The 14,566-nt window shown below is 35.2% G+C and overlaps 1 protein-coding gene across 2 annotated transcripts; it reads left to right on the forward strand.

The window, feature by feature from the left end:
- Nucleotides 1-2,339: 2,339 nt before the first annotated feature.
- On the forward strand, nt 2,340-14,365 carry LOC142234837 (uncharacterized). Of its 2 annotated transcripts, none has more exons than XM_075306034.1 (2): nt 2,340-2,457; nt 12,692-14,365. In XM_075306034.1, the coding sequence occupies exons 1-2, from the start codon at nt 2,442-2,444 to the stop codon at nt 13,402-13,404; spliced, it is 729 nt and encodes a 242-aa protein (XP_075162149.1). In that variant the 5' UTR covers nt 2,340-2,441; the 3' UTR covers nt 13,405-14,365. The 2 variants fall into 2 exon arrangements, with proteins under 2 accessions (XP_075162149.1, XP_075162150.1); XM_075306035.1 differs by lacking the exon at nt 2,340-2,457 and adding an exon at nt 2,505-2,899.
- The last annotated feature ends 201 nt before the right edge of the window (nt 14,366-14,566 follow it).

The raw sequence follows: 14,566 nt of genomic DNA on the forward strand, positions 1-14,566 counted from the left end.
TTTAGATATAACTATGATGATATGATCACGGAGGCCAAAATTATTTTCCCATTTACGTTTTTTGCTGAGATAGAAGGATTATTATTCTAAATATGCATGCCAAATTTGGTCAAAATCGGTTAAAGAGTGATACGGCCAAAATTTGGTCAAGGGAAAACGCGTGTAAATCGGTGAAATCGTTTATTTAAAAAATCAAATTAAATTTCTTTTTCAAGTTCAATTAGTATAAAATTCAGGAAAAATATTCAGTTAGGCTTTCGCTTTTCCAAATCCGAATTGCCGGGCCTCACGCTTGAGACCTGCCATCAGATTTTGTACAGCCACCTTGTCCACCTTCTTGCCTTGAACTGCTGCTCGTCCTTAGCAGTTTTTTTGGTCTTCTTCAGGTTCCGCTTGACAATAGCCCAGTATATCTCAATTGGGCGGAGCTCTGGCGTGTTGGGAGGGTTCTTGTCCTTGGGAACCACCTGCACGTTGTTGGCGGCGTACCACTCCATGGCCTTTTTACCGTAATGCCAAGATGCCAAATCCGGCCAAAACAGTACGGAACAACCATGTTTCTTCAGGAAAGGCAGCAGACGTTTATTCAAACACTCTTTCACGTAAATTTCTTGGTTGACAGTCCCGGAAGCTATGAAAATGCTGCTTTTCAAGCCACAGGTACAGATGGCTTGCCAAACCAGATATTTCTTTGCGAACTTTGACAGTTTTATGTGCTTGAAAATATCTGCTACCTTTCCCCTTCCTTTTGCCGTATAAAACTCCTGTCCCGGAAGCTGCTTGTATTTGGCTTCGACGTAGGTTTCGTCGTCCATTACCACGCAGTCAAACTTCGTCAGCATCGTCGTGTACAGCCTCCGGGATCGCGCTTTGGCCGTCGTATTTTGTTTATCATCGCGATTTGGAGTCACTACCTTCTTGTAAGTCGATAGTCCGGCTCGTTTTTTGGCTCGATGCACGGTTGTAGACGATACACCCAGCTTATTTGCGGCATCTCGGAGAGAGAGGTTAGGGTTTCGCTTGAAACTACCGGCAACTCTCTTTGTCGTCTCAGCGGCTTCCGGTTTTCGATTTCCCCCCGATCCAGACTTCCTGGCTGTCGACAAATGTTCCCCAAACACTTTAATTACATTTGTAACGGTTGATTTGGCAACTTTTAGCGATTTTGCCAGCTTTGCGTGCGAGTAGCTCGGATTTTCGCGATGTGCGAACAAAATTTTGATACGCTGCTCTTCTTGCTTGGACGGCATTTTGACAACTGAAGAGTGAATTCCAAAATCAAAATAGGAGCAACATTCTACACACACACACATCTTCAAAATGAGGGGTGTTCAGGTTTTTTAAATCCAAATTTGAAAGAAATACGTCAAGTTTATATTGACCAAATTTTGACCGTATAACCCTTTAATATTTAAATATAGGTCCCATATATATGTACGCCAGAGTAGGGAAATATGGTAGAATGTTTCATAGTTTAGACCCATTTTCAATGGGAGTTTCCTCCAATTGACTCGATAGTTTGCACAGAGAATACATTTAATATGCTATTTAAGGGTGTCATCTTAATCTAATTACCCACATTTTACACAAAATTCTGTAATGCCAAACTTTTCACAGAGTGGTCGAATTTTAAATAAAGCTCCGACTTGTGGAAATATCACCCGAATTGGCCAAATAATATATGACAACCCACAATTTACCACATATCTTGGTGAGACCCCACAATATGCTTGTAAAATCGCCACTGCTGAGTAGCAACAATTTTAAATATTACTCAAATTGTCCTATATCTCGAATACATCCCATCCCAGGGTGTTAGCCGATCTATTTTTAAATTCTAGCGATTTTGTAGAAGTACAAAAAATTGTCTCCAAATCGTTTCAGATATAAATATTTGTATATAGGAATATAAATTTTGATAACAACTCCCAACACATTTGAAGAAGTTGATATGGTAACACAAATTTTGGTCTACATAATGCTGAAGGGTATAATATAGTCGGCCCCGCCCGACTTTAGACTTTACATACTTGTTTTTACATTTCCGAAAATGAAGAAAATTGGGGGAAAATTGTCTTTGATTTTCGTTTTCAAAAATTTTCAATTTTATCCATAATTAACATTTAACATTTTTGATGCACAAGATGATTTACATACAATCCAATTAAATATTCAAAAGTTTATATTTGCACAAAAAATTGCGACCAGACTCGCGTAAATACAAAATTTAATTTAAAGGAAATTTGCTGTTTACGAAGAAGGCAATTCAAAATGTCAAAACAACATTTTCGATGCGGAGAGGGACGGGTCATATATTTGTTGATTATCTATGGTTGAAAGTAAACCAATAACGATTCTATTGTTCAGTATAGCGACAATCGCTTACAAGTGCAATCGTCTTTGTACATAAAGTTAAAAATTTATTGAAGCACTACTTGAAAATGAATTTCGAACCGGGTAAACTAAATTATATATTTTTATATACTATACGACGACATTAAATATTTCTATGTTATATTTCGTTTTGTGCATAAAAATTATTTGAAGATGGTTAAAAATTGTTTTGGTATCGTTGTGCTTTGTTGTTACTGCTTAAATCATTTCGCGGTATTTTTTGGTTAAATCGAACAAAGAAACTCTAGTTACAAGATACTCCCAATTAAGAGAACAAATGACAAAGTGTTGCAGGATATGAAAAATCGTTGAATCCTAATATCCTTGAAGGCATGCTGTGGACAATTCACACGAATCGCTGACGACGTTTTTGTACAAATGTTGCGAAATTCCGGTATAACATTTCAAGTGGCAACGTGATCATGTCCATGACGACGTCTACTTTGTCTCTACATGCCACGTTCCCCATCCCGTTACATATACGCTCACGGCGTACATTCATGAGGTACATTTTTGTTCGCGATAATAAAATAAATAAACCTTTCAATGCCGGAGACCAGGGCATTAATCAAGTATTTTTTCCCATTTATTCCTAAAAGCCACAATTAACAACACCACCGTTTGCGTCGAATATACTAGCTGGTCATTATCATATAAAACTAAAGAAATATTAAGAGAAAAAGTTCTAGAAAGTTGGCGCCCTTTCCAATACCTTGTTTCGACCGTTTACATATACAGTTCAAGTGATACAGTTCATTTCTTGTTGAAGTGCATTTGATTTATTTTTGTTTTATCAAGCTTTAAGTTTGTGAGTTTTGCAAAGAAAATTCATTTACCAAAGTTTACTTGCCATACATTTCGTATTATTATACCCTCCACCATAGGATGGGGATATATTAACTTTGTCATTCCGTTTGTAACACATCGAAATAATGCTCTAAGACCCCATAAAGTATATATATTCTGGGTCGTGGTGAAATTCTGAGTCGATCTGAGCATGTCCGTCCGTCCGTCCGTCCGTCTGTTGAAATCACGCTAACTTCTGAACGAAACAAGCTATCGACTTGAAACTTGGCACAAGTAGTTGTTATTGATGTAGGTCGCATGGTATTGCAAATGGGCCATATCGGTCCACTTTTACGTATAGCCCCCATATGAACGGACCCCCAAATTTGGCTTGCCGATCCTCTAAGAGAAGCAAATATCATCCGATCCGGCTGAAATTTGGTACATGGTGTTGGTATATGGTCTCTAACAACCATGCAAAAATTGGTCCACATTGGTCCATAATTATATATAGCCCCCATATAAACCGATCCCCAGATTTGGCTTGCGGAGCCTCTAAGAGAAACAAATTTCATCCGATCCGGCTGAAATTTGATACATGGTGTTAGTATATGGTTTCTAACAACCATACAAAAATTGGTCCACATCGGTCCATAATTATATATAGCCCCCATATAAACCGATCCCCAGATTTGGCTTGCGGAGCCTCTAAGAGAAGCAAATTTCATCCGATCCGGCTGAAATTTGGTACATGGTATTGATATATGGTCTCTAATAACCATGTAAAAATTGGTCCATATCGGTCCATAATTATATATAGCCCCCATATAAACGGACCCCCAAATTTGGCTTGCCGATCCTCTAAGAGAAGCAATTTTCATCCGATCCGGCTGAAATTTGGTACATGGTGTTGGTATATGGTCTCTAACAACCATGCAGAAATTGGTCCACATCGGTCCATAATTATATATAGCCCCCATATAAACCGATCCCCAGATTTGACCTCCGGAGCCCCTTGGAAGAGAAAAATTCATCCGATTCGGTAGAAATTTGGTACGTGATGTTAGTACATGATATTTAACAACCATGCCAAAAGTGGTCCATATCAGTCCATAATCATATATAGCCCCCATATAAACCGATCCCGAGATTTGGTTTTGGAGCCACTTGGAGGAGCAAATTTCATCCGAGTCAGTTGAAATTTGGTACATTGTGCTAGTATATGGCCGTTAACAACCATGCCTAACCAGGTCCATATCGGTCTATAGTTATATATAGCCCTCAGATAAATCGATCCCCAATCACACAAAAATTGGTCCATATCAAGTTCATAATTGTATATAACCCCCATATTTCAATTCTGGCTCTCTACGTACCGTGCAAAAGTCCATATCGATTCGTAATTATTTGTAAATACCTTTTTTGTCTAATATATACCACGTATGGACTAACTCACAATTTAGAAAACGATGTTAAGAAGTTTTAAGATACCACAACCCAATTAATTCGATTGTGGATGACAGTCTTTCGTAGAAGTTTTTTACGCAATCCATGGTGGAGGGTACATAAGATTCGGCCTGGCCGAACTTACGGCCGTATATACTTGTTTTTTGTTAATATTTGTAGTGTTTTTTTGCTATTGTTTTTCCAAATCAAAAATCTCTTTATTATTCTCTCTTCATTTACAGTATCAAACAGTATTACATTCCCATATGTTTGGCTATTTGATTTTCACTTGCAAATGTATTGACGGCACTTCTCTATCTTGCCTCTATTGTATTTGGTTGCAATCAAAGCCAATAGAGAGAATATGGGAAATTGGCTGCTGAGTACATCAAACTATTGACGGTGCTAAGTTCCTACCTGTCGTTTACCCGTTTGATTCGATACATTAAAATACAAATACAAACAAAACAAGCATATACAGCAGTAAATTTAGCCAGGCCGAATCTTAAATACTCACCACCATGAATCAAATATAACAGTTACCTTTGAAAACTCTTCGTCGTAGCGTGTTACTTGATAATATATAACGGGAAATTTTACTTTCTATTTCAAGCAACTTTCATGATCGTTGCGTCGTCTATACCCTCAAGAAGTGAAATCGGTCTATATAGAGATCTTACCAAATGGAGCGATACAAACTAAATCCGTTACAATTTCAGGCAAGTCGGATCAAAACTACGGTTTATATAAGCCCAAAGAGTTAAATCTGGAAATCACATCTAGTTATGGTTCTGAAAAACCTGCAGAATTTAGACCCCAAATCGGAGGGCGTGTTTATAAGGTGGATATATAGAAATCTATACCGATACACTATTTATTAGGAACACCTATTAATGGTCCTCAAAAACCTCTAGATTTCAAATTTCAAGCAAATTGAATAAAAACTATGGTTTCTAGAAGTTCAAGAGGTAAACTCGGGAGATCGGGCTATAGCAAACCATAGACCGATAAACACCATTTTCGTCATAATATATGGGGACTATACCAAATCATGAACCGATATAGCCTATCTTCGAACTTGACCTGCTTGGAGACAAAAAACGAGTTTGTGCAAAAATTAAGCAAGATAGCTTTATTATTGAAGGCTGTAGCCTGCAGACATTCAGACAGACAGACGGACATGCTTATATCGCCTTAGAATATATATATATATATATATATATATATATATATATATATATATATATATATATATATATATATATATATATATATATATATATATATATATATATATATATATATATATATATATATATATATATATATATATATATATATATATATATATATATATATATATATATATACTTTATATAGCCGGAAATCGATATTTCGATAGTGGTACAAACGAAATGACAAACTTATAATACCAACATCACCATTCTATGGTGGTGGATATAAAAATAGGGACAAAAAATATCTTTAAACAAGCAATTACATTTTGTATTTATTGTTCAAAATTTTACATTTAAAAAATCGCGTATGATAAGTGCTTAACGTATTTTTCCGATTTTCATGAAGTGGAACAGGAAGAAGTTAGATTGGCGGATGAGAATAACTATCGACTTATCGCTCCTATGTTGCATGTCTTGCTCGATTCATAAAAAAATTGATCATTTAGGGTTCACGATCGGATCTCGGCGACTGTTCGGATTTTCACAAGTGGAACATGTGAACCCACATGCGGTTGGGTCGAACGCAGGCCGGTCGCGTATTTCTTACGCAAATTATGATAACTTTGGATATGCCAATACTTCCATATATAGACTTTCCACCGTCAAACACATCAAAGTTAACCCTCTAATGCCCAAACCCGCCTTTAGGCGGGCTTTTTTTAAAAGGAAAGTTTTTAGTAAAACCCACCTACAGACAATAAAAACGGCTGAAATAAAAAAAACTTAGTTAAAACTCTACAAGAGGCCTTGCAGTATGCACTGGAGTTTACCATAAAATTTTTTCTTATTTCATTTTCTTGCTTTTGTATCACTAACCTTAGAAATTTTTTTTTCAACTCCGAAAAAAAGGGGCATTAGAGGGTTAATTTAGTTGTTCCATATGCCATAAATGACATCATACATTGTTGCCTCGTCCTTCTAATGACCCAACGAATAATTCGCCTAGCAATTCTAGTCCGTACGCTTTGTTGAATGTGGTAATTCAACTACCAGTACTACTACTTCCACAGTGATTACCCTGTAGCCACTGGAGTTAGTTTCAAACCTATAGAATAATTAAAACACATGTAAGCAGAGCTGGTTCCTCATTTGACTACTTTCCATTTAAAAAAAAAACTGGCGAATTTAACATCCCAGCAAAAAAATTTGGAAGTTCTTCTCAAGGCACAACTTTAAAAGAACTTCCAAAAGTGCTCTCCCAAAGATGTTCTTTATTTTAACTGCACAGGAAGTTCATTTGAGTCTATTTCTTTATATCTCGCTTTTTTCATATTTTTATACCCTCCACCATAGGATGGGAGTATATTAACTTTGTCATTCCGTTTGTAACACATCGAAATATTGCTCTAAGACCCCATAAAGTATATATATTCTGGGTCGTGGTGAAATTCTGAGTCGATCTGAGCATGTCCGTCCGTTCGTCCGTCCGTCTGTTGAAATCACGCTAACTCCCGAACGAAACAAGCTATCGACTTGAAACTTGGCACAAGTAGTTTTTATTGATGTAGGTCGGATGGTATTGCAAATGGGCCATATTGGTCCACTTTTACGTATAGCCCCCATATAAACGGACCCCCAAATTTGGCTTGTGATTGCTCTAAGAGAAGCAAATTTCATCCGATCCGGCTGAAATTTGGTACATGGTATTAGTATATGGTCTCTAACAATCATGCAAAAATTGGTCCACATCGGTCCATAATTATATATAGCCCCCATATAAACCGATCCCCAGATTTGGCTAGCGGAACCTCTAAGATAAGCAAATCTCATCCGATCCGGCTGAAATTTGGTACATGGTTTTAGTATATGGTCTCTAACAACCATGCAAAAATTGGTCCACATCGGTCCATAATTATATATAGCCCCCATATAAACCGATCCCCAGATTTGACCTCCGGAGCCCCTTGGAAGAGAAAAATTCATCCGATTCGGTTGAACTTTGGTACGTGATGTTAGTATATTATATCCAACAACCATGCAGGGATTGATTCATATCAGTCCATAATTATATATGGCTTCCATATCAACCGATCCCCAGATTTCCGATTCCCATCCGATCTGGTTGAAATTTGGTACGTGGTGGTAGTATATGATATTTAACAACCATTCCAAAAGTGGTCCATATCAGTTCATAATCATATATAGTCCCCATATAAACCGATCCCTAGATTTGGTTTTGGAGCCCCTTGGAGGAGCAAATTTCATCCGAGTCAGTTGAAATTTGGTACATTGTCCAACTAGGTCCATATCGGTCTATAGTTATATATAGCCCTCAGATAAATCGATCCCCAATCACACAAAAATTGGTCCATATCAAGTTCATAATTGTATATAGCCCCCATATAAGCAACCCCCATATTTCAATTCTGGCTATCTACGCATCGTGCAAAAGTCTATATCGATTCGAAATTATTTGTAGACTTACCTATACATATCTTTTTTGTCTAATGTATACCACGTATGGACTAACTCATAATTTAGAAAACGATTTAAGATACCACAACCCAAGTAATTCGATTGTGGATGACAGTCTTTCGTAGAAGTTCCATGGTGAGGGTACATGGTGGAGGGTACATAAGATTCGGCCTGGCCGAACTTACGGCCATAACATATATATTTGTTTTGAACTGGCTACTTTTTTTGGATTCTAGTTATATTACCTGTAGTATAAAATTGAGCCAGCTCTATAAGGCATTTCAAAAAGCTTATTTCGAAACTAGATGTTGGTGGCACTTGGTTACTCTCGTGACTAGAGGGTAGGAATTTCTTCTATGTTTCCGAATGCATCTCCCATAGCTTTTAAACGGTCAGGAATTGTTTGTTGTTCAACATTTAACATTGCTTTTGACTCAAAGTGTCATCTCCATCCAATTCGGAGTCTTCAAACTTTCACATCAAAATCATTATTTCTGAATCGTTGAAACATTATTTTTATGTTGCTTTTAATAACTTATAATCACTTTTCTTCAAATGAAAACAAAATAATACTTTCCGCAATTCATTGCTTTATGGTACAAAATACGACATTTTTAACACGATAAAAAATTGGATCTGTTTAATGACTTGTTGTATTAAATATTTTTCACAGATGTCATAGCAAACAAACACAAAAAATAAGGGCTTGCTCACAACAAATGTTCTTTACCGAGACATTAGTATCTTGACGCCCGCTTCATACCGGTATACTCGGTATCATTGCATTAACCCATGAAATTGCCGGACAAAAATTGATTTTATGGGTTTTTACTAACTCAGTAACGAGTAAATAAAAAGTTTTAAATAAAAAAACTGACATTTTTTATAAAAATATATAAAAGTTGGACCCCTATGGGAATTAAGTATGAAATTCTCCAAAAATCTCCACACGCAAAGAAAAAAAACGTTTGGAAAACGTGTACCGAAAACGTTTTTCTTTTGTTAGAGTTTTTTGAATTGCTTCGAAAATTTTAAACTGTTATCACCAAAAAAATTCGTTTGTTACAAAATTTTTATTTTTTCAATAAAAAAAGTTATTTTTGAAACAGCAACACAGTCCATTTCGTTTATATCAAACACTGTTCTTTTCTGACTTAAGGTCTTTAATAAGACACATTTTACAGTTCAAAATTTAATATACTACAATGTAATGTTGAACATTTTTTCGGAATCTTCCGAACATATCTGGAATATATGTAAAACAAACAAAAAAAAACTTTGGTCGAAGCAGGGATCGAACCCACGACCCTTGGCATGCAAGTCGGACATAGCAACCACTGCACCACGGTGCCAAACTAAATGTTTGTTTCTGTTAAATAACTTTGTTTATTCGGTTCGTGGGCGCCGCAAGCTATGTTATATAAATATAACTTATATGGATATTTATCTATTGATCACCATAACAGGTACATAGCTCAGTGGGTAGTGTGTTGGCGCGGTTCGATTCTCCGTCCAGGCGAAAGGTAAAAAAAATTTAAAAATTTATAAAATCGTATAATTTCTCCTACATTGTTGGTAATAAAAGAAAAGGTGTTAAGAACTAAAAAACATCGTCGATGTGAGAAAGATGTGAGGAAAAATGCAATTAGAGGGAAATGCATTTTTTTTTTGAGTTTGTCCTTATGAAATTGTTTTTTCATCCTGGAAAAGAATAAACGTTTATCACAAAAAGTATATACTTTTCTCCCAAATACACTTCCTTACAGCGAAAAGCAAATGAGAAACGAACTTTGTTTGTCTAAAATTTCGTTTGGGAGGAAAGAATTATTTTTTTGCGTGCATTACCTGGTAGTAAAATTTGAAACTTTTTTTACAATAAACTTAACAGTCTTATCTACACACAATTGAGATATTATATGCGAAGAATTATAGATTTTATTGCACTTGGCTCACATAAAACTATCGTCATTATTTTACGAAAGTTACCCGAATAATAACAAGAATATAACGCATTGAATATGACTAAACAAGTGTCATGTCAAATGCGACCAAGTGTCTTTGTTTATAGATCCGATGCAGTAGGTTAGATTAGGTTAGGTGGCAGCCCGATATTTCAGGCTTACTTCGACTATTCAGTCCATTGTGATACCATAGTGGTGAACTTCGCTCTTATCATTGAGTGCTACCCAATTCCATGTCTAGCTCAATGACAAGGGACCTCCTTTTTACAGCCGTCTGAACGGCGTTACACATGGCTGTGAAACCACTTAGAGAAGCTTTGAAACACTCAGAAATGTCACAAACATTACAGTGAGGGGTCAAATTCACCGCTGAAAATTAACGGTTTACAAAAAAAATTTATTTGATTTAAAGAAATCAAAAAAAAAAAACGAATACTTTTGTGGGTCACTGTATATATGTTTTCCTCGTGTATCTTAACATATATATGGGAGCTATATGTAAATCTGAACCGATTTCTTTCAAAACACATACCTGTGCCAAATTTGAAGTCGATTGGACTAAAACTGCGACCTAGACTTTGATTACAAAAATGTGTTCACGGACATGGCTATATCGACTCAGGAGCCCACCCTGAGCATTTTTGCCAAAGACACCATGTGTCTATCTCGTCTCCTTCTGGGTGTTGCAAACATATGCACTAACTTATAATACCCTGTTCCACAGTGTGGCGCAGGGTATAAATATCGGCTTTTGGGTAAGGAAAAAAGCTTTTTATCATAGAAATGCACTTCTATTCTAAACAAACTTCGGATTGGTATTTTAAGGATAAGAAATCTTTGGTCTCACCACAATATTTTTTTTCAGTGCTGCCATTTAACATTTTATTGGGAAGCCTTTAAAGTTTTATAAACAATTTGTACATTAATAACATATAAAAACCAACAAGTATATACGGCCGTAAGTTCGGCCAGGCCGAAGCTTATGTACCCTCCACCATGGATTGCATAGAAACTTCTACTGAAGACTGTCATCCACAATCGAATTACTTGGCTTGCGGTAACACTTGCCGATGGCAAGGTATCTTAAAACTTCCTAACACCGTAATATATACCATACCATACCATAGTCCATACGTGGTATATATTTAATTAAAAAGGCCGACTAAATACGTATATAATTAAGTTTATATAAAATTTTGACATTTTCTATAGAAGTAAAATTTGGAAAAAATTTTCTATAGAAATAAAATTTGAATAAAAATTTTCTATAGAAATAAAATTTTGACAAAATTTTCTATAGAAATAAAATTTTGACAAAATTTTCTATAGAAATAAAATTTTGACAAAATTTTCTATAGAAATAAAATTTTGACAAAATTTTCTATAGAAATAAAATTTTGACAATGTTTTCTATAAAAATAAAATTTTGGTAGATTATTTTTGGCTCGAGTGGCAACCATGATTATGAACCGATATGGACCAATTTTTTTGTGATTGGGGATCGGCTATATATAACTATAGACCGGTACGGACCAATTTTGGCATGGTTATTAGCGACCTTATACTAACACCACGTTGCAAATTTCAAGCGGATCGGATGAATTTTGCTCCTCCAAGAGGCTCCGGAGATCAAATTTGGGGAACGGTTTATATGGGGGCTATATATAATTATGGACCGATATGGACCAATTCTTGCGTGTTTCTTAGAGACCACATTCTAACTCCATGTTCCAAATTTCAACCGGATCGGATGAATTTTGCTCCTCCAAGAGGCTCCGGAGGACAAATCTGGGGATCGATTTATATGGGGGCTATATATAATTATGGACCGATATGGAGTTTGGCATGGTTGTTAGAGACAATATACTAACACCACGTACCAAATTTCAATCGGATCGGATGACTTTTGCTCCTCTAAGAGGCTCCGGAGGTCAAATCTGGGGATCGGTTTATATGGGGGCTATATATAATTATGGGCCTATGTGGACCAATTTTTGCATGGTCATTAGAGAACATATACCAACACCATGTACCAAATTTCAGCCGGTTCGGGGGATCGGTTTATATGGGGGCTATATATACGGACGGACGGACGGGCATGCTTAGTCCGACTCAGAATTTCACCACGACCCAGAATATATATACTTTATGGAGTCTTAGATCAATATTTCGATGTGTTACAAACGGAATGACAAAGTTAATATACCCCCATCCTATGGTGGAGGGTATAAAAATAGGTTGTGGGAAATAACTAAAAATAAAATAATTTCAAAGTTGATGGTTTTAAGTAGTAGAGTTTTTTGTTATCGTATATAACCTGATATTAATGTGACTACAGATGGACATTGCACTAATTAATACCCGGTTTCACAGAGTAATGCAGGATATAATGAATATTATGACATCTCTACATATTTTGAGAGTAATTTTTAATCTTCCTTATACTTTAAGGTATTCGAAAAGTATCCGCAACGATATTTATTGATCGTCATCCAGACATCCTAAATACAGATGAACCTTGGAAGATGTTTGAAGTTGGCCCCAGATTTGAATATCCACAATGTGTTCACGATTTACAATTGTATAAAGACTATGGAGTATTTATGGAGTTATTCATGCGTAAATGTTTATGTAAAAAACACCAACAACCTCTAATGGATAAAAATCCTATAGAAGTCCAAGGGCTCATACCAATTTTGGAAAAAGCCTATTTAAGCTGTGCGGACGGAAACAACGATGCTCTAGATATTGTGAATGACATTAAAATTGTTGCCTTATTACACCGTTCAGATTTTGGGGAAGCAATGGAGGTGGATTATGATAATCTAAGGGCTATTCAACAATACATCGAAACTTTACCTTTCGATCGTATGTCGTGCAAACAAAGTCTTGATATGGAATGTGGACAAGTACATATAAATGGAGTTGCTGATTTCATATTTGATGACTCGGTAGTTTTACAAGTATCCACTTCCATGTTTGAAAAGCCATATCCATATAAATGCAGCAAGGTGTTATTCTATGCATTGGCGCATTACTATAAATACTATTATCCATTGGAAAAACAATATACTTTAATGCTCTACAATCCCTTGTTGGGTATTCGACATGAAAAGATTATCAATATAAATGCAGATCTATTTAACAGAATTCGTTCCAAATAAATTCTATATACTCCAACTAAGTTAAAAAATCTACAATTAATCTCATGATAAAACAATCAGATAGTGTCTGCGCCCAACTTGTACTTCGTAAAATACATTTTTGCAATAAATTCCAATTTTTTTTCCTTAAAAATACGAAATTATCTTTAACAAGTGAAAAAAAAGAAATAATAATTACGTCTATTAAAGTTTCTTAAAATAGGTCGCAAAATATGTACTTATTTTTGTGAAATCGGCCTGACATCTATGTAATCCATTGTAATACAGTTTATTTAACATTTTATAATGTAACTTTATTAAAATTTGCCAAAACTTTCCTTACTGGTGTGTTTACTGTTTTTGAGTACATTGTTTGAGAAATCACTTGTTGAAATAAGTACTTTTGTGTGATAGCATTCAACTTGCTTTTGACATTTACGAAATAGAAAATGTTGTTTTTATAGAACTGACACTACCTCTCTTATTTAATCGCCTATTTTTTGTAAATGTCAAATACACCTGTAAATGTCAAATACACCTTTCCACAGTACTGATAAGAATTAGATGAATAACCACCCGTTATATTGTTATGAAAATGTTCATACAGTAAAAGTTAACTTTCTTTAAGTAAAATAAAAACAATTTAGATATGTATGATGAATGTTTTTAATACTTTGTACATTTGTAAATAGCAATTGTAGAGCATGTTATTATTATTCAAAATGTTTCCTTTTTACAATTAAATCATTATATTTGCATTTATTATGTTTTGCTTGTATGTATATATTTTATCACTAAAATTTCCATTGAACAGATAAATATTTCTATTGTTTTTATTTCGTTTCTATGATGTATGTTATAAAGTATAAGTTGCATTGTAATTGCGTATATAATTCAAGTACTATTTAACAAACAAAAAAGCAAGAAGTATATGTTAAAATTATTTTGAGAGTGACTAAATAAATTGAGAAATTATTGTTAATCGTTTTGTGTTATTGATCGTGGTTATAAAAGGAGATGCATAGAAGCATAAAATGTAGTTTCTGGCTTAAGGGGACCTTACACGGTCGGATAAACACTACGGCAGAGGTTCATTTATTTATTGTGTGTTCGTTCAAGTTTTGCCCTTTTAAGCCTAGTACTAAGATCACGTTTTCGTACAAAAAACTGTTATACTCCATAT

The sequence above is a fragment of the Haematobia irritans genome, chromosome 4 (genome assembly GCF_050003625.1).
Source record: "Haematobia irritans isolate KBUSLIRL chromosome 4, ASM5000362v1, whole genome shotgun sequence".
Classification (NCBI taxonomy): Eukaryota; Metazoa; Arthropoda; class Insecta; order Diptera; family Muscidae; genus Haematobia; species Haematobia irritans.